This window comes from Bemisia tabaci, chromosome 2 (genome assembly GCF_918797505.1).
Source record: "Bemisia tabaci chromosome 2, PGI_BMITA_v3".
Taxonomy (NCBI): domain Eukaryota; kingdom Metazoa; phylum Arthropoda; class Insecta; order Hemiptera; family Aleyrodidae; genus Bemisia; species Bemisia tabaci.
The window spans coordinates 1,111,294-1,132,062 of NC_092794.1; the positions used below are offsets into that span (position 1 = coordinate 1,111,294).

The 20,769-nt window shown below is 39.9% G+C and overlaps 1 protein-coding gene across 6 annotated transcripts in view; it reads right to left on the minus strand.

Annotated features, from left to right (window-relative positions):
- Positions 1 to 16,636, minus strand: part of LOC109035987 (uncharacterized) — a 60,291-nt gene extending 43,655 nt beyond the window's left edge. For 3 of the 6 annotated variants that reach the window (XM_072296504.1, XM_072296506.1, XM_072296503.1), the window contains exons 1-4: positions 15,971 to 16,229; positions 9,750 to 9,870; positions 8,067 to 8,231; positions 1,794 to 2,068 (exon numbers count right to left, since the gene is read on the minus strand). In XM_072296504.1, coding sequence (XP_072152605.1) covers positions 1,794 to 2,068; positions 8,067 to 8,231; positions 9,750 to 9,870; positions 15,971 to 16,219 — 810 coding nt within the window. In that variant the 5' untranslated portion in view covers positions 16,220 to 16,229. The other 3 variants (XM_019049870.2, XM_019049869.2, XM_072296505.1) reach the window with 3 other exon arrangements.
- Between the last annotated feature and the right edge of the window lie 4,133 nt (positions 16,637 to 20,769).

Genomic DNA, 20,769 nt, shown 5'->3' on the forward strand with positions numbered 1-20,769 from the left:
TATAGATGTCAAGGGAACAGAATTTGAAAAACACAAATACGAAGGAAGCACGATGATTACCATTGTAAATACTTTTGAGTAAGCAGGGGGGGAGACCCAAAAAAAAAAACTGAAATTTTGCTGTAACTGTTTAATCTCTATCATGGATCCAGAAAAGGTGCTGAATACCCCCAACTTGATTGAGAGATACTTCGATATCACAAAAAATCGGTGCAAGGTATGAAAAGGTCCATTATACATCTAATAGTTGGAGCAGGGAAAAAAGTTGAGAATTGGGGTAATTGTTTTGGAGAAACTTCGTTGAGCGTGCAAAAAAAATGCATTCCCTGTCATTTTTGAGCATTTTCTGCCAGCTTCCTTTCTTTCTTTTTTAGTTTAAATCTTTGACCGATAGATGTGTATTTTGAAATGTTGAGCTCTCATTTAAAAAAAAAGTAAATCAAAATCGGACAATTAGGGACCGAGATATCTCACTTCAGAAGAATGCTTGGCCGTCATCTTGGATCCTACACGAATTTGAAAGTGGTGCTACGGACAAAAACGACTTTTTTTCATCTAGAATGACTTTTCGAAGTGGCAATTTCCAATGAAGAAATCGTCGATTTTCATCGCATCCATCGTACTACATTGCTACCAGAACTGCTTAGGATATCACTTTTACTGGAAGACTTCACAGCTCGATTCAAGGATGAGGTCTCACGGGGGCTCTTTGTGACTATCGTAGGATTGCTGGCGAGGACCTGAATAAACAGTTTCCGCCCACGGCCGTTAATGCACCTTCCAAGTTCTGACCTTAATTAGGTCCAGAACCCGACTTTCTCTGATTTGGCTCAATATCAGTACACTACTTTGGGTCCTTACATCATTCTAAGATACTAATTTGAAGGATTTTGATCCTCTGACGCTACGTTTGCGAGATATTGAACAAGTGGTGCTAGGGACAAAAACGAATATTTCTTTATCTAATATGACCTCCCGAAGTGGCATTTCCAATAAAAAAATCGTCGATTTTGATCGTACCCACCGTACTAATGACACTTAAAGTATCCCTCCAAGTACTCTGAGGAAGGGTGTATCTGCAGAGACTGTTCCTCGCTCCATTGGTACTACTATGAAGACAGCTACGGCCTTAAAAACCAAAACTGATACCTTCACTAATATTTAAAACCGAATAACTTTAGGTATGCTAAAAATGTCAATGACACAAAAAACGCTCAACGCCTATCAGATTCTATTACCAAAATGTAAGGAGCCTAAAAGATGGAAGAGTTTAATGGAAATATCCAATATTATACTCTTGAGTATGACGTCTTGGTCATTACTGAGACGTGGTTGAATGAATCTGTTAAAAATAGTGAGTTATCCTTACATCATTATACCATCTATCGTTGTGACCGAGATCGAGAGGCAACATGTGAGCTGGATGGAGAAATGATCAGGGTTGGATCTAGGTTTCAAGTAGGTAGGGGAGTGCAGGCCTGGATATCACACAAGGCATTTTATTAATATATTTCTACCACCACAAGGTAGGAATATATTAATACAATGAAAAGATACAACAATGAAAGATATTTAATGTTATTATTCCTGTTCCAATGTTCGAAGCCTTCCTCTCTCTGTCTCCCTCTCATCCCTCCTCCCCTCCCCCTTCTCTCGCGGCAAAAAAGGACAAAAATCCATTGCCACTTGGACGCGCGGGCTAGGGCCACAGATTTGAAGGCTCCTAGATCAATTCAAAAGTTTTAATCATACGATTTTCTTCGTTCTTAGTTTTTGACAAAAAATGTACTCACTTCTTCATTTTTGTAATCCAGGAAATCCAAATTTTTAACGACTGCAGAGGATGCAACTTGAAGAAATGCCAGCTTCAAATTGGCTACACTGGTTTTCTGCCAGATGAGACATTTGTTGTGGGCTAAAGTGACTCGGAGATTGGGGTGTATCACAGCAAAAGATTTAACAGCCTGTTCAACATTCCTCAGTTCTTCCTGTGCTTTTTTGTTCTTGCTCATTATCTGCTTCCTCACCGGCAAGGATTTAAATAGCCCCGTAGCACAAATGACTGTTCCTTAACATACAAGAGCTTTAACGTCAATGGAATTTTCAAAAAACCCAGATTCAATGCTTGTAGGAGGGGCCTTAAAAGGGGCTCATGGATACATGATCTTGACTTCCGAACGAGTAGTGACAATAAATTCTGCAAATTTTCGTGCAGGGGGGGGGGGGGGATCTTGTCTAGCTTTTTGGATAGAGTTAAGTGAAACAGTCACCTATATTGCGAAGTTTCAAAATCTCATCTCTGATTTTAATTTTTTGGAAAGAAACCGACCTAGATTTTTGCTTAAAATATTGTGGAAGTAACTTCTATATAGATGAGAGAAAACGCAATAATTTTTGAGTATGGATGTGGGTTGGTTTCTATCCAAAAAATTAAAAAAGAGGATAAGATTTTGAAACACCGCAATGTAGATTTGAAAGGGGAGGGGGGGCAAAGAAAGCCATTTCTGCATCAAGCTCTTTACCAAGGTGGGTCTTAAAGGGGCAGGGAAGAAATAAAATAAATTAGTTTTGCATTATTGGCAATTCTTTTTCTGCATACTCTCACCAGCAAAATAAGACTAAATTTTTGAAATTCTGATAAGTAGGTCAGGAGGGAAGAGGGAAGAATTTTGAACACTCTCTCTCCCTTACTTTTATACTGATGGGCGAACATTCGGAATAGGGGACAATGAGGACATTCTTGTCCCTGGTCTTTTATCAGCATATAAATATGTTCTACTCCTATTTTTTTTGGGCTAAATATGAAGAAAACACTTTCTGGAAGAAAGAGACATTAAAAAAATGCCTAATATTCATGGTTTATTGTAATTTTATACCCTTTGAATGATGTCAAACTCACAACCGTCCTGCATCCCGACACTATGGTTCCTAGCTTGCATTGTTACGACTCACAGAGTAAAACGTTATCTGAGAACTTATACATCATTAAATATTTGAAAACGTTTCTCCAATGTAAAAAATAAATTAGAAGATAAAAAATCCGCAGTATAATTCGTCCATAAGGGGATAGGAGCGTTCGAAAAAGTTTACTCTTGACCGTCACAGCTAGACTCTGGAGATAAATGCTCATACCAAAAAGCGTTTAATTGGCGCAAACGTAATCCGGTCGGCGTCGGTGTTGCGTAAGGATGACCTGAAGTGGGAGGAAGTATTAATAATTACCAGGTTGAAGTTCTTGGTGAGTCGCAACATCAGTTGTTAGCAAGTAATAATTCTGTTCACTTGGGAACATACGACCATTATTTATATTTTGAAATGTTTTTCATTGAAATCATGCATGATATTTATTAAAGGGTATAAACCAAGAGAGAAATCTGGTGCTCATTTGTTCGTTTTCAGAGATGGAGGCAGGCCCTGCATTTTTGTTTCGAAACTCATGACCGTTACAAATAGCTGGAATTTGAATTGGGAAAACTGTGTGTAAAAAAAAAAAAAAAATTGAGACCATTTAAGTTTTTAGATTCCAGAGATTGTCCAGAAGTAAGTGAACACAACTTCCAGGGGAAATGAAAAATTTGATTTTTCGACTTTCTTCACCCTGAAAGATCCCCTGTATTAATTTTTCGCCTTAGTACTCATTAGAGCTAAAAAATTATTGATTCTAATTGAAATTTTTGAACTTTTAGTTTTGTTTTCGCCGGAAATGGTGTGGACCCAGCACCATATCACCACCTTGTTACATACAGCTAGGGCCATTTCTTGTTTTTCCTCATACATACGCACAGTTTGGGGTTCTGTGTTTCTTCCTGTTCTGGAGCAGGTGGTTGAGTCTAGATGCGTTCGTATCTCCAACCTGCCTGATAATAATTTTTTGGGGTTTTCCTTGTTCCGTTATAAGAGTTGTTCAGCGGCGATGGTATATAGCGCGAGGATTACACTTTTGTGTCATGCCTCGCGTCATATTCATAATGGCATTTTGCTGCCGTCTTGGATATTGCGGGATGCTAAGTTGCGTTCACTGACAAGTGTGATCTACTAATGAGGTCTAAAAAGACCCAAAACGTTATACGAGGGGTATCTCAAAAGTAAGGTCTCCATAAGTTTTTTAAGTAAATAAAAGCATATATGTTGAAAAAGTATTACGTGGTTCGAAAGCTAATATCCTAAGATATTTTTCTACTTAAACACCATTTCGATCAATGAACTTTTGGGGTCGTGGCAGCAGTTTTCCCAGCTCTCGTCGTGTGCTTAACCGCCATCTCGCAGGAGAATCGCGCCGCACCTTTCTTTCGCGTTGTCAGCGTCGTCGAAGTGTTGTCCACCCTAGTGTTTTTTCAATGATAGGAATAAGTGGAAGTGACTGGGGGCTAAAGCTGGGCCATAGGGGAGATGATCCCAGATACTCAATTTTCAAAGGAGTTCGTGCAAGAAGACTGCACTCATCGCTGTTCTTGGTCCTTCGTCAGCATTCGTAGAACCTACTGAGCGCACATTTCATTGAAATGAAGTTTGTCTGCCAAAATTCGATGAATAGTGGCCGGCGAAACTCCAGGAACCAAAAAAGCAAGCTCCTCGATCATCACCCTTCGATCTTTAAGCATTGCTGCTTTAATCTTCGCAATTGTCTCGTTTGAAGTCGACGGCCGGCCACTCTTTTCTTCGTCGTGAATGTCGGTGCTATCTGCTGTGAATTCTCGACACTGTTTGCGCAAGTTTTTTGAGTCCATAGCCTCGTTTCTGTAAGCCTCTACTAACTGACGATGAATATCAATGGAGTTTAAGCCCTTTGCATTTAAAAACCGTACCACTCTACGCTGATGACGCAAATAAAGAAGTGGCGCGATTCTTCCCCGAGGAGGCGGTTGAGCACTGCGACGAGGGCTAGGAAAACTGCTGCCACGACTCCAAAGGAGTATCGATTGAAAAAGTAATTATGAATAAAAATAGCTTAGGATATAATCTTTCGAACCATATAATACTTTTTTAAAGTACATGCTTTATTTACTTGAAAAATTTATGGGGACTTCACTCTTGAGATACCCTCGGAGATCGGCATGACCTCAACTTGATGCTCCAATGCAAGCTGCCTTAGCTGAACACTCACCCCCTCAGTCTTGTAATAGTACTCATTAGAGATCAAAATTTTTGAATCTAATTGAAAGGAGGAGTAACGTTTTGGGCCTTTTCCGGCCCCACCTGGATTTTGCTAAATGTTTCATATTTTCAAAGTACTAGTCTTAGGTAGACTCAGTGCCAAATATTAGACCGAACGGAGCCCATGCAAGGGCGCTGCAGCGCCTCAAACCCAAAATCCTGGAATCGAAAATCGTCAAAGGTTCAAGAAAGTGGAGTACATTTTTCATACTGTACCAGATAACAGCTCTTATCCATCCATACAACATACTAAAATATCATAGTTGTACCTGGATTCCCACGATGTGATAATTGACCGAGATGTCGATTTTAGCGGCCTTTTTATACTTGACGGCAGCTCTTTTGAATGTTTTTCGACCTTAGTCACCCTCTATGGGTGTGTACTATGTGTATTTTTCTACGTACTTTTCATATCTGGCCATAAAAATGGCTTCTTGTGAATTTTAAAAGGCCTAACGGTCCATTGTTGCCAATTTTCACCAATTTTTAGGGGTTTTTTCAAGTTTACGTATGTGAAACTTAATTTAATCTAGAAACCGTGTACAATTTCGGAAAGAACGTAAAAAAATACATATAATGTGATTTGTACCTTTTCCCTACGTTGCCAAATTATAGAGAAAAATCGTCCTGAAGCGCCAAAAACGCCAAAAATTGGATGAATCATCACGTCGAAGGTTCCAGGAAGTGAATTATGACATTCATGCAGATCGTCGGACACTTTCTCCACGCATTTTCTGTTGTTCGGTACATTTGGCCTGTAGCAAGCATCTTGAGAACCAAGGATTATCTCGAGGTTACAGGAATAAAGAGGTGAACTGTAGTGAAGGATAAAGTAAAAGCACCTTGAGGGCCCATTTTGTCACGTTCATCTGCGCCATTACATGTTCCTTGAGATGCATTGCAATTTTCTATTTTCGATGCGTTATTTGTAGTGAAAGAAAACTTGAAATTCACTTCCTGGAACCTTCGACGTGATGATTCATCCAATTTTTGGCGTTTTTGGCGCTTCAGGACGATTTTTCTCTATAATTTGGCAACGTAGGGAAAAGGTACAAATCACGTTATATGTATTTTTTTACGTTCTTTCCGAAATTGTACACGGTTTCTAGATTAAATTAAGTTTCACATACGTAAACTTGAAAAAACCCCTAAAAATTGGTGAAAATTGGCAACAATGGACCGTTAGGCCTTTTAAAATTCACAAGAAGCCATTTTTATGGCCAGATATGAAAAGTACGTAGAAAAATACACATAGTACACACCCATAGAGGGTGACTAAGGTCGAAAAACATTCAAAAGAGCTGCCGTCAAGTATAAAAAGGCCGCTAAAATCGACATCTCGGTCAATTATCACATCGTGGGAATCCAGGTACAACTATGATATTTTAGTATGTTGTATGGATGGATAAGAGCTGTTATCTGGTACAGTATGAAAAATGTACTCCACTTTCTTGAACCTTAGACGCGGCGATTTATCGATTTTTTGCCGTTTTTGACACTTTGGGACCAATTTTCTCGGAAATTTGGCAACGTAGGAAAAAATTTTACTGAACGTTTTTTAATCATTTTTTTACGTACTTTTCAAAAATGTACACAGTTTTTGGATTAAATTGAGTTTTGAATGTGTTAAATGGAAAAAATCCCTAAAAATGGGCCAAAAATGGCAACAATGGGCCATAAGGCCCCTTACAATTTATCGGAGGCCTTTAAAAAGGCCAGAAACGAAAAGTACGCAAAAAAATACATAAGAATCATGTGCTGGAAGAGTGATAACAGTCGAAAAAGTCGACGAAAATAATTGTTTTTCGATTCCAGGATTTTGGGTTTGAGGCGCTGCTGCGCCCTTGCATGGGCTCCGTTCGGTCTAATATTTGGCACAGAGTCTACCTAAGACTAGTACTTTGAAAATATGAAACATTTAGCAAAATCCAGGTGGGGCCGGAAAAGGCCCAAAACGTTACTCCTCCTTTTTGGAACTTTTCGGCTTTATTTTCCGCGCAAAATGGTATGGACGCAGCACCAGTTTACTACCTTGTTACATTCAGTTCAGGTCATTTCTTAGTGTTTTTTCTTATAAAAATGTATGTATGTACATTAAATAGGTAACCAGTACTCGGCTCTAGAGCCAATTTATTTACAAAAGGACGTAGAATCAAGACAATACAAGCATTTCTATGTTTAGGACAGATGTTAAGTACAACTCACATTTATTGCAGACATTTTGTCTGATCAACACCAGACATCTTCAGAGCGAAAATAAAAAAGAAAGAACATTAGTAAGACTGTTTTATGGGGCAATTCAAATAAGAAATGCACCACTACCGTTAATTTCAGGAGTGACGCGGCTTGCATCGGCGCGGCGATCTGCAGTGGCGATCGTCAGTTTCTCTAATACGTTCCTTGCTGGCCTCTGTTGACTGTCGCCCTCTATGTTTGATTGTGTACACTCGCTGCTAGACATCTGAAAGCTCACATACCTGTGTTATCAATGATTTGTTCACTTTGATTAGAAACTTTCGAGAATTTCGCATCCTCGTTATCCTTTGTTCTCTATTACTTTCTTGTTTTTGCTTGTTTGTTTTACGTATGCCTGCTCCAAAATGTAGTTTTTTTTGTATCTATTTTTTGCACGTTTCAGTTCCTTCGTTTTAATTCTACCTAGCACTGAAGATGTCTAATGTTGATCAGACAAAACGTCTAAAGTAAAATGCGAGTTATACCGAACATCTGTTCTGACCTTAGAAACGCTTGCTTTGTCTTGGTTCTAGGTTTTCTTGAGAATAAATTGGCTCAAAAGCTGCGATACTAATTACTCGTTTGCAGCACATATTACTTAAAAGTCAGCAAAAAGGCAAATGAAACGTTTAAAAGACGTAAAAAGAGAAATCAATCTACTATGAATTTTGTCATACCTTTGCCTCTGTGTGCCATTCTTGATTCAGATACTTTCCCGTTGGAATCATAGGTATAAGCCATGGCAAGCTCATGATCTTTTGATCGTGTGACAATTGTAACTTGCGCCACAGCGCAGATGGCACTTAATGCTTCACCTCGAAAGCCATAACTTGCTAACCTTTCTGCAATTGGATAAAAAAAAAATATAGAAATGCTATGCAGATGATGAGATTTACGTAAATTATTGAAAACATTGGAGCAACTAAAAAGCTGATGAAACAAATAGTCGTGTGGATTGTTTGAGACTGATGGTCACAAAAAAATTCGAGGCGATATCTCTGAAAAAAGTAGAAGAATAAGAATAAGAAAAAGTACAGACTTAAAAAGAGCTTCCATGAGAATTTATAGATGGGGTTGAATCAAAATATTAATGGATTTCATTTCTGTGATGATGAGCAGGAAATTTTTAAAAGAATGCTCACTTTGAGACATTTTTTATGTTGTGTTACTGATTTCTATGTAAGGAAACATTCAGACAACCTGGGATCTTCATTGTCCTTCATTTCTGCTCAATTAAAATGATCAAAATAACAGAAATGATTGAAGTTTATTTAACACCTCCTTTCTTAAAGTGTGAGTTCCGAGGAAAAAATACAACTGCAATCTCTCCTGGAGTTAACTCTACTCCAAAGACCATGTAATATAATTAAATGTGTACATCCCAAAATGATGTAGGTGCCTGGTCCATGCATGTTGGAAGAGCTATGGGCGAACATATACCGCCAGTCTGAGAGGAGCTATTTTCATAAAATTTTCTGGGGGAGGTCCCCTAGATCCTCCCTTGATCTGAAAACTGTCCCCCAGACCCACAAATCGACATTGGAAAATGCCCCCCCTCCACCTTGCTCTGGATCTGCTACCGTGGTAGCCGAATCGATAAACTCGAAAAATTCGATCGATTTTCCCCATCCCATAGTTTTGATAATTTCTCATCAAGATTCTCTGAGACACCACTGCTGCTATCTTTGTAAGGTATTTCCTAAATGTTTATTTGTTTGATCAAATCGTCTAATGCATTCCATGGATATCAAGTGTAGAAGGTACTTAGACTCTCTTGAACACTGAGCCAAGAGAACTACATCCTGTAAAACGGATCAAAGTTAATGCTAAAGAAAGTCAAATTCAGCGAAAGTTTTCGTTGTTTCTCTGAAGAGAAAATGATTCTCGCTTGTAAGAGTGCATTGGTGTGTTTTTTTCAATACTTTCCTGGGAGAGTAAAACATTAGTCAAGTATGACTAGGAGCAAGAGAATTTCCACTTGGATCCGTCCCTATTATGCCATGGCAGCTGAAAGGGTCTATTACATGCATAGATCTGCCGATCAATTACCCAAGCACCGGACGCCAGATACATTGGCAGCTGATTATTTTCAACTTGATTGCAAAAGACTAGTCAAAAGTGATCTAGTTGCACGCATCAGTAAACGAGGACAATGCTGCCCTTCATTAATACTTATTGGATGACAGAAATTCAGCAGCCTGTTCACTTCCACTTAAAATTGTTCATGTTTTAAAGTGATCAATAGCCAACCCTCGTACTCGGTGTTCCATACAGGTTTTCATGGCACTCCATTTATTGTTATATTGTTAAAAAAGGCAGCAAATGTAACAAGTTACAATAACAATAAAAAACTGTGCTACCAAGATCATGCAAGCTATTAATTTTGGAAGTGTGACTAGGCAAGCAGACGAGGGGAGCATTTTGGTGGGAGATACCACTGCCATTGTCTGTAACTTCAATTCGATCCAATCCATAATTATCCTAAAACAGAAAAAAAATTAGAGCTATAAGTAGAGCTACATAATGTTCACAAGAAAGAAACTCTTCCCTCATACTGAACAAATCAGGCTTGGTTTTGCAAACTAAAAAATTCACTAAAAGCCATCATTTTGAACTTGAGATTTTCGTACATCAAGGAAGAAGATAGATATCTCACAATCCGCGGATATCGCGGATATCTCTGCACGCTGATGATTTTTACATCATCTCCAACAGCAGAATTTAAACAAACCAGCTGAAGTAAAAAGGTGCAAAAGCATTGAAAATGAAGGACCACTGTCAGTTGAAAGAATGTCTGGGAAAGACAGTTACTTATTACTGTGCGAAAGGAGTTATTCAAATTAACCGAGCGGACTATGTCAAACAAGTTCTAAAACGTTTTGGAATGGAGTCATGCAAACCGGTCGGAACATCCATGGTACTTAAGTTGAAACTTGAGCAGAATACCAACAGAGAAAACTTTCAAGAATATCAATAGATCAGTAGCAGCTTGATGTATGTATCTGTGTGTACAAGTCCTGATATAGGTTATACTGTAAGCTACCGCGGTCAATTCAACACATGTCACCACAAACAGCATCTCTCTGCGGCTAAGAGAATTCTGCATTACATTCAAGGAACCAAAGAATATTATCTAACCTACGACAAGAAAACCTCTGATTCCGGTGGCTTATGCTGATGCTGGAAAAAAAAACTGTGGCATCTCATGGCTACTCATATTTTGGTAGTATTTTAGAATCCGATGGGTCACCTGTAAGTTGGCTAAATTCCAAGAAACAAAAAACTATTGCCTTAAGTTCAACCGAAGTAGAATAAATCTCAGCCACTAAAGCAAGTAAAAACATTTTGTTAAATGAAAGTATTTTTGCATTTTTGAAGGCAAGCTTAGGTACTGTAATTATTTTTAGTAACAAGGGGGAGGGGGATTCAAATAAATGAAAACCCTGTTTTTCATAACCCTAGTTGGATAGCATTTTGCAATATAGGTAGCACGATAGGTTTTCAGGAGAGTAACTTTTGCAAGAACCATTGGCGTCTTTCCGCAAAACGATCAATGTTGCGGTTTGATGGTTCATTTTATTGCAATGGAGTTCCTTTAACACCCTGTGTTGACGGATTCTTCGAAAACATCACACTGTTGCCAAAAATTACGAAAAAAGGCTATAGTTCCTTATTGCAAAATGAAGAATCCGGGGAAGTTCATTTTGCAATTAGGAACTATAGGTTGTTTCAGCACTCACTGTGTTATGTAGCAGTTGGTAGTATGTACGAGTAGTGATATTGTCGCTACTTAGGTGTCAAGCCTGCAGGGCAAGCATGTATCTTTATCAATACAGGGTGATCCAAAAGTCCCTTCCACCCCCTCTAACTTTTTACCTAATTGAGGTAAAGATTTGAAACTTGGGGGATATTCTTAGGTCAAAGGGAGCTACTTTTTGGCCCCCCTAAAATTTTCAGGGGGGCCCCCCTTGGGGGGGCAACGGCCCCCAACTTTTAATTTCCAAATGGGAAGACCCCCTTTGTGATAGCTCGTTCGAAAGAGCATAAAAAAAGAAAACTTTTCGCGCAAACCCGAAGTCAATAACTCAAACCGTTTCAAAATGGCGGCCGGTTAAAGTTCAAAATGGCCGAAAATTCACACCGGTTATTTGTCGATGGATTTGCGCGAAAATCGGTAGGTAGGGGTATTTTGACACGAGAAAAACGAATTTGACGTTAGATTTTCAAAAAAAAAACCGAAATTTTCAAAATGGCCGCCGGTTAAAGTTAAAAATGACAAAAAATTGATTTTTTTAGAAATCTAAGTTCAAATTTGTTTATCTTATGCCAAAATACTCTCAAATTCCAAGTTTAAGGCAAATCCATCAGCAAAAAACCGAGGTGACAATTTTCGGCCATTTTAAACTTTAACCGGCGGCCATTTTGGAAATTTCGGTTTTTTTGAAAATCTAACGTCAAATTCGTTTTTCTCGTGTCAAAATACCCCTACCTACCGATTTTCGCGCAAATCCATCGACAAATAACCGGTGTGAATTTTCGGCCATTTTGAACTTTAACCGGCCGCCATTTTGAAACGGTTTGAGATATTGACTTCGGGTTTGCGCGAAAAGTTTTCTTTTTTTATGCTCTTTCGAACGAGCTATCACAAAGGGGGTCTTCCCATTTGGAAATTAAAAGTTGGGGGCCGTTGCCCCCCCAAGGGGGGCCCCCCTGAAAATTTTAGGGGGGCCAAAAAGTAGCTCCCTTTGACCTAGGAATATCCCCCAAGTTTCAAATCTTTACCTCAATTAGGTAAAAAGTTAGAGGGGGTGGAAGGGACTTTTGGATCACCCTGTATACTCTGTCGTTATGTCACGCAACTCGTGCACTTCTCTTTTCCATCATCCTTAGTTTTTCCGATATAACAAATGGCGACGAGCTTTTCTTCCGATTTTCAGAATTCGGAACTCTTTCTCTTTAACGTGTTTTTGCGTTAACGGTCGCGTTTTTCTCGCGCTATCGCTCGACCCCGTGAAGTCTGCATCGCATCATGTCGGATGGTGAAACAGATCCTCCTCAACCTCAAGGCCTCGAAGCTAAACTCGCCCAATTAACTAACTTGGTCCTGCAGCTTGCCGCTTCCCAATCTTCACGGACTGTCCAATCCGCCTCCCGGTTCTCTTTTGAAGCTTTCTTTACAACATCTTAAGAACAGATAGAGGATTACTTCGACAGGTTCGAACTCAAATTGAACTTTGCCATGTGCCTAAAACTCAATGGGCAAACCAGGCTCGGGTGCACATGGGCCCCGAGTTAAATGCATCATTAAACGTTCTTTGTTTTCCTGTCCTTCCTAGTTCGCTCGACTTTGCATCACTCAAAAACAAGCTCATTTCTCACTATGCCAAATCGCGTAACACATTTAGTGAAGCCATCACCTTCCGGAAAATTCATCAGCACGCTGATGAGTCTATATCAGATTTTGTGTCTCGCCTCAAGACCGGTGCGCGATATTGTGAGTTTGGCGACTTCCTAGATTACTCGCTTGGTATTCAGTTCATCAACGGCCTGTTTAGCGATGACATTCGCGATGAAATTGTAACGAAACAACCTGCCAACTTCGATGCTGCTGTCGCTGTGGCGACTAACCTCGAATCTTCCTTTCAAGCCTCTGCCATCCTCAAGCCCACTTCTGCCCAACACTCAACGACTATCAGCAAGTTTTCACATAAAACTAGACCCAAACTCAAGAAAAACTCAGGAAACTATCGGAGCCGCAGTCATCCTCACAGTAAGAATTCTCATCGCAATCCTCCTCACAGTAAGAACACAAACTCTTGTTTAGCTTGTGGAGGTTCCCATAACCGCAGTACATGTAAATTTAAAAAACCGGCGCTCCGCTTCGCTCCGCGCCGGTTTTTGGGGGGGGCTTCGCCCCCCCAAGCCCCCCCAGGACGCGCGCTTCGCGCGCTTCTTTTCAGGGTCGTCTGCACATCTAGTTTTTCTTCTTTTTAAGTGTCCCGCGCATCCACCACGGGAAGGAAGTATATTTCCCGAAGTGGGATTTTTGAGGGCCGCTTGGGCCGCTGTGCCACGAACAGATCTTCCAAAAACTTTCTTCACCTGACCCACTGTGCGACGCGCAGTTTGTCCAAAATCTTCCTTCCCCTGAACCACTGAGCGACGAAAAGCTTGTTCAAAAACTTCTTCCCTCTGACCCACCGTGCGACGATCAGCTTGTCCAAAAACTTTCTCCCCCGACCCACTGTGCGGCCCTGCTCCGGCCGGCTCCCCTCATGCCGCGCACCCCTCGCCTAAAACTTTCAAAGCTCGCCATTTTTAAATGGCTCGGCCGATTTAGCTCAAATTCAATACCAAACCAGTCCTAGGGGAGAACTACCACCCGTAAAAATTTCAGCTCAAAATATTCAATTTCGCTCGAGTTATCGAGTGGACAAGATTTGACCTCCCCCCACTTTCGAGCCCCACCCCTCAAAATCTATTGCCTCAAATTTCAATTTTTTTCCGCAGAATAGTAGTTCTAATGAGTCTCTACTAAATGCAAAAAAATTGGTCAAAACATCTTTCAACGTAAGAAAGATATAACTACTCAAAAATCGAAAAATCTCAAAAAGGCGGATATATATATATATATATATATATATATATATATATATATATATATATATATATAATATGGCATATATTTTCGTGATCTACGACTCGTGATCGGTGCTCTTCACAAGGTCTCGGGTCTGGGTCCGACATCATGGGAGAATGCACACTAAAAAAAAAACCTGGCGTGAAAATAATTGCTAACAGTCATGGTAGACGTGAGCCTCCACTTTAGAGATATAAGTATGTAGTATTAATTTAACTTCTAGTGTATGTCCAGGCTCTACTTTGCAAAATCTCTTGAATTATACTAGTTATGATGGTAACAAAAATTTATTATTAATGACTGAATCAAAAGATGTATACCAGAACAATGCCAAAAACTTTAACAACGATCTTTACAAAATGCTTTTTAATACTGATGAAGACCAAAATATTTTATTGGCAACAATTCCGCCACGCCATGATCCAAGCAATGACTCCCATACTAATAGGGAAATCAGGAAAACAAATAGCAAATTATGTAACGTAGTTGGCATGTTTGACAATGTTTACATGTTAGATGTCCATGATTTTGATCGCAAGCTATTAACCACTCACGGTCAACACCTTAATAAGAATGGTAAAATCGAACTTGCCAAAATGGATAAAACTATTTTGGGTCATTTCAACTGTTAAATCGGGACGCGGCAATCACGAGAGGGCCGATAAGCAGCTGTCAACAACGGTACGATCTGTTTTTAGAAAATGTCACTTGAGCTAGAGACCTTAGAATTTTTCATCAGAGTATGGGGTACCTACTTACTTAAGAAAAAAAATCTTTGTTATGAAGGATTTCCTCTTTTCAGAAGATATCGACATAATGTGTGTAACTGAAGTATGTTTAAAAGAAGAAGAATTGACTAGTATCAAAATTGAAAACTACAGATTAGTTTCATATTTCTGTCGGATAGATCATAAAGCAGGTGGCTGCGCCATATGAATCAAGAGTTCCTTGATGAATTATGTTACTAAATGCAGCATTGGGAAAAATCAGTCGATTGAAATGCAACAAGAAATTGCTGCCTGCTATTACACTCTGATCAATGCAAATTAGGTATCTTATACATTGTATTTATAGATCTCCTAGCAGGGACGTAGAGACATTTTTAGAATCCATGGAAGACCTCCTCGATGAGGTTCCAAATAATCAAAAAATTGTGCTCATAGGCGACTTTAACATCAACTTAGATCTTGAAAATAATCAAACAAGTAATTTCTTCGAAATTTTGCACCAAGAGAACTTAAGGCAAACAATATTTGATCCTACGCAAGTTTTAGATCACTCAGCGACCATTATTGACAATGTCTTCACTAATATTAATGTAGGTGGATTCATATCTTACAACTGCAATTAGGCTACATCTGACCATAGAGGACAAATGTTCACACTAAAAAGTATCCCGATTGTTGCCCCCTTCACTCATAAGGAAATAAAATATAGAAAATTTGATGTGTTTAATATGAGCCTGTTTAGAGTATTTCTGATATTTCACATGATATGGGAAATACAGGTAACAATTTTGCCGACTATTACAACCAATTGTGTGCTGCTTACAACATTCATTTTCCCATTATAAGCAAGGAATTAAAACTGATGAAAAATACAGAAAGCAAGAAGATATTGCAAAAACCGCCATTTTCAAATTAGAATTATGACTTCATCCGATGTGCCGATTCGCAGCATTTAAATGTGACTGGCTTGTTTGAGTTTTGCCGCCCTATGAAAGCGTTCAACAGACTAATAAAATGAAAGAATATTAGTTGATGTTTTATTTTTTCATTCTGTTGAACTGTCAAGTATATCGGGTGACGCAATCATTATATGTTCCGGCTTGTTATCGGGGAAAAATAGTGTTGCCGATAAGGCATACAAAATATAGATGAAAAGATATTTTCTGTTGAGTCGAAGGAAAAATTGAGGGTAAAAGAGTCAATTTATACTTACTTTTGTCACATCAAAAAGATCCCTAGGTATCAGATCAGTCTGTCGCCGTATATCTCGAGGGGGGGGGGAGGGGAGGGGGCGACGGCAAAATTTTTTGGGTACCAGGAGGCAAAAACCTGAATTCGGCTCTAATGATGAAGGGAGAGGAGGACGGTGGCCTATTCGCACATTTGTACCCACTTGTACCATGTGCCACGACATGAGAAGTATCAAACAAGCACTTCCGACCTCAACCTTTCCACTTGACATGGATATGCAACAATGCTTACCAGTTTTACATCAATACAGTTTGCTCCTGCATCAATTGCGTTTTCCATCAGTTCCTTAACGACAGATGATATTGAGCTAACTATTTGCGCACTGCTTATTTGGCGAATTACATTTGCTTGCAATGGGACAACAGCCATATCAGAAGCTACAGTAAATCAATTGAATTCTTCATGAGTTAATTGCATTAATTCTTTAAAATTTAGTCATTGACCGGTCATAAATCAATCAAATACTCATAATTAAATAAGAGAAGTCGAGAACTTTCAATTGTAAGATAAATTTTCATTTTACCATTTACTACCACGGCCACAGCACGGTCCAAAGAGCGCGGTTCTCTATTCCATGTGCGATGGGCGCGAAACATTTGTCACAAACGAGGTTCTCTGTTTGTTTACATTATTAGCATAGAATACATAGACAGGTAGAGCCGTAATGTATTATGGGAGAGCTGGCGCCTTCTGCTCGACGAGTTCCGAGCCCGGTGCATGGACCGAGAGAATAAATAAGGACCCCCAACTCCGGTTAGCGCTGACATCAGCGCTCCCTGGCAGAGGGTGTAGTGAACTAAACCGATGATTGGGTCTTCCTGTTTATATTTCCATGCACCACCTATTTAGGCTTATCACACAGTAGTGCTCATAGATGTTTCTAGATCCTCGTCCTCGTATCCTCGTGGTCGCCCTGCAGTTTTGAAGAGTTTAGTGTGAAAAGTTTCCCATTTTCATTTCAATCTTCGTCAGTCTTCGTGTACATAAACTGGTATTAATGTGAAGTGTTATTTCTAACCGTTTTACTCAGCAGCAACTGCTGTTGAGAAAGCCAAAGGAAGTGTGTATGTAGTGTGCAGCAGGAATTAGAGTCCCTTTATAACCCAGAGTTAAGACAACTCACTTTTGGTTAGGCTGAAAGTGGCCTAAAAAAAAATCCAATTCTGATTGGTTCTCGCTCATGGAGGCCGAAACGAGTGCACCAAGATGGCGGTACCTCGAATGTGAACAAAAGTAATGAAAATATAACTAAATTGTGGTTTACCTATCAAGAGTGAATTGTTATTTTAATCGCACCAAAATGAAAATATATTAAGAAATTATCCACTAATCAATCTAATTTTAAGGTTTTGATCAGTTTTTGTTGATGTTGTTGTTTTTGGATGACAGACATCGGAGGATTCCTTATCCTTATCCCTCAATATCGTTCGTTTGAGTGCACTCGTTTCGGCCTCCATGGCCAGCCAAGGCCGGCTGCCAGTCAGCTGATAATCGAGTTGTCTTAACTCTGGGTTATAAAGGGACTCTAGCAGGAATCATGATTGTACTTTTAGCCGAAGGCGCCTCTCTGTTAAGTGAAATCTTTTTAGTGAGAAATAGTGTTGTACTGATAAAAATCAACTGAGTGTCACAAAATCAAAGATACTTGACTTCAAGCATTACCTTTAATTTGATTATTAGCAAGTCTCTTTGATTCTGCGTCAGAAGTTGACTGAATCATCTTTGCTCGTGTTTTGATAAGATACTTCAAATCAAAGTCTTTCGCATTGACCTCTGCCGAAGGTATGTATCTATACAATTTCATTAGTTTGCGAAAGTAAAATGTATTAAAGTATCTACACAAATAAATAAATCATAGATAAACAAAGAACATTGCATGGAATAACATACTATAGAGGTACGATCGTGGACCGCTGCGGCGTTAGTTCACCGCACCCTCTGCCAGGTTCGCTGCGAGCGCGCGTTAACGGTTTTTAACACAGGGTAGCATAGGGAGTTGGGAGTCCTTATTTATTCTATTGGTCCATGCCCGGTGTGCGTCGAGCTATCATTCGATACTATCAGAAATGTATTCACATTGGGCCTAGAGTACCTGTATAGCGAGAGTATGGACAGATCGCTTCATGGAGGGCTTAGGGCCCAAAAGTGCAGCCACCCTTCTAACCAACTTCTAACGCACAAAATTTCACTGCCAGTCTGCAGATTCCAATTCTAACCATGATGGCAAAGAATGTACAGAAATGAGCGTTCTTCCGCGAAATTGGGTAAATTTATGCAAAAACTGAGTTAAACACGTGCTTAATAAACGACGGTTCGTAACAATAGTATTAGTAAATCGTTCTGGATAATTGAAATTCATAGGTTGGCTGCATTTCTGGGCCCTAACTTTATTCGCAGAAGCATCGGTGAAGGCCTGATGGATTTTCGGAGTTTCACATCTGTCCATACTCTCGCTATACAGGTACTCTAATTGGGCCTTGTCTCCACGGGGCGTTTTCATGGGATTTTTCCCAAGTTCGAATCGCAGGAATGAAACTTCTGGGATTTTTCCCAGTTACCGTTAGAGTACCTGTATAGGGAGAGTAGCGACAGATCTGAAACTCCGAAAGTCCATCAGGCCTTCACCGATGCCTCCGCGAATAAAGTTAGGGCCCAATAGGGCAGCCAACCTATGAATTTCGAATGTCCAGAGCGATTTACAAATACAATTGTTACGAACCGTCGTTTAGAAAGCATGTATTTGGTTTACTTTTTGCATAAATTTACTTATTTTTGCGAAAGAACGCTCATTTATGTACATTCTTAGCCATCTTGGTTAGAATTGAAATCTGTAGGCTGGCAGTGAAATTTTGTGTGTTAGAAGTTGCTCAGAAGGGTGGCTGCACTTTTGGGCCCTAAGCCCTCCATGAACCGATCTGTCGCTACTCTCCCTATACAGGTACTCTAGTTACCGTCTCCGCGGGACAAGGCTCATACGGTCGAGTCCCTTTATACCCAGAGTAACGACAACTCGATTATCAGCTGACTGGCAGCCGACCTTGGCTGGCCATGGAGGCCGAAACTAGTGCACTCAAACGAACGATATTGAGGGATAAGGATCAGGAATGAGTCGAGTGTTCAGCAGAGATTCACTCCTGAATTCCGAAGGCAGAGGCAGAAAATCCTGCCGAATTTCCATCGCAAACTGTCTGGTGCGCAGTCGGGAGCATCGATGTTCCCTTTCTGCAGACTCTAGGCACTCCGCACCCGGAAAAGGATTTTCTGTCAGTCCTCGCCTCAGGCAGAGATTCAGCCCCTGAGCTCTGAAGGAAGGGCTGACAAAAACTCCTGCGGACCAAGACGAAATCTTTTAAAGTGAAACGTCCCTTTATGTAAAAGAAAAATCTGCACAATTGCTCTTCTTTTATTTATAGGGTACGGAATTCGAAGTAAAACGACCGTAGGCGTAAGGAATACAAAAAATACTAATAGGAAATTTACAAATTACTCTTTGGGGCCGTCCATAAATTACGAAAGGCAATTTTTCCGATTTTTATGACCCCCCCCCCCCTCTTCTATCGTTTAAATGCATAATTTAATAAAAAAATGGTGTTGAAACAAATCGGTATTGTTTTAAACTAGAGTACCTGTATAGCGAGAGTATGGACAGATCGCTTCATGGAGGGCTTAGGGCCCAAAAGTGCAGCCACCCTTCTAACCAACTTCCAACGCACAAAATTTCACTGCCAGTCTGCAGGTTCCAATTCTAACCAAGATGCCGAAGAATGTACATAAATGAGCGTTCTTCCGGAAAATTGAGTAAATTTATGCAAAAACGGAGTCAAACACGTGCTTAATAAACGACGGTTCGTAACAATAGTATTAGTAAATCTTTCTGGATAATTGAAATTCATAGGTTGGCTGCATTTCTGGGCCCTAACTTTATTCGCAGAAGCATCGGTGAAGGCCTGATGGATTTTCGGAGTTTCACATCTGTCCATACTCTCGCTATACAGGTACTCGATTTTAAACATTACTAATCGCTGGTAGGAGATCATGAAAAATAACAGTTGTACTTATTGAAAAAATAACAGTTTTTAAATTCAAAAAGTTCAGAAAAATTACATTTTAACCAAAAAACATTAAACGTCTAAAAAACGAAATTTGGACTAGTAAGTCTTTAAATTAACGGAATTTGGAAGAAACAAAATTTTTGCGTTTGGCTTACGTATAGGCATAGGTAAGGCACCTCTGGACCTCCTCCCGGCTCCCTGTAAGTGCATTAGGTACGTAATTTGCGGACGGCCCCTTTGTAAAGGCATACTTACATTTATTTGTTTATACTTACTGCCCACTAATGTTACATTTATTTCTGTCTTCGGAGTCTGCTTTTTCCTCTAAAAAAATTATTGGACGGTCTACGTAAGATTAGGGCCCTACACCCTACGTCCAGAGGTTTCTCTGCAAGAGGAGCCCTTTTCAATTACGTGCGCAAAAATGCACGCCTCACTCTTATTTTATGGAAAAAAAGTATTTCTTTACGGCCACTCGCGGCATTTATGACATAATGTGTAATATAATGACGTCAAAATATTACCAATCAGGGGCGCGAACCGCGGATCTCCCACCCCGGAGGCGAGCGCTTTGCCACAGGTCTACAGCGACAGAAAAGAAATCGCGACATAATTGCTAATACATAAGTGCAATTGAAGTTCTCTCTTTCTCCAACAGAGCTGAGAGCATACACGCATCGGTGTCACGCTCCCGCTTACTGATGATCTG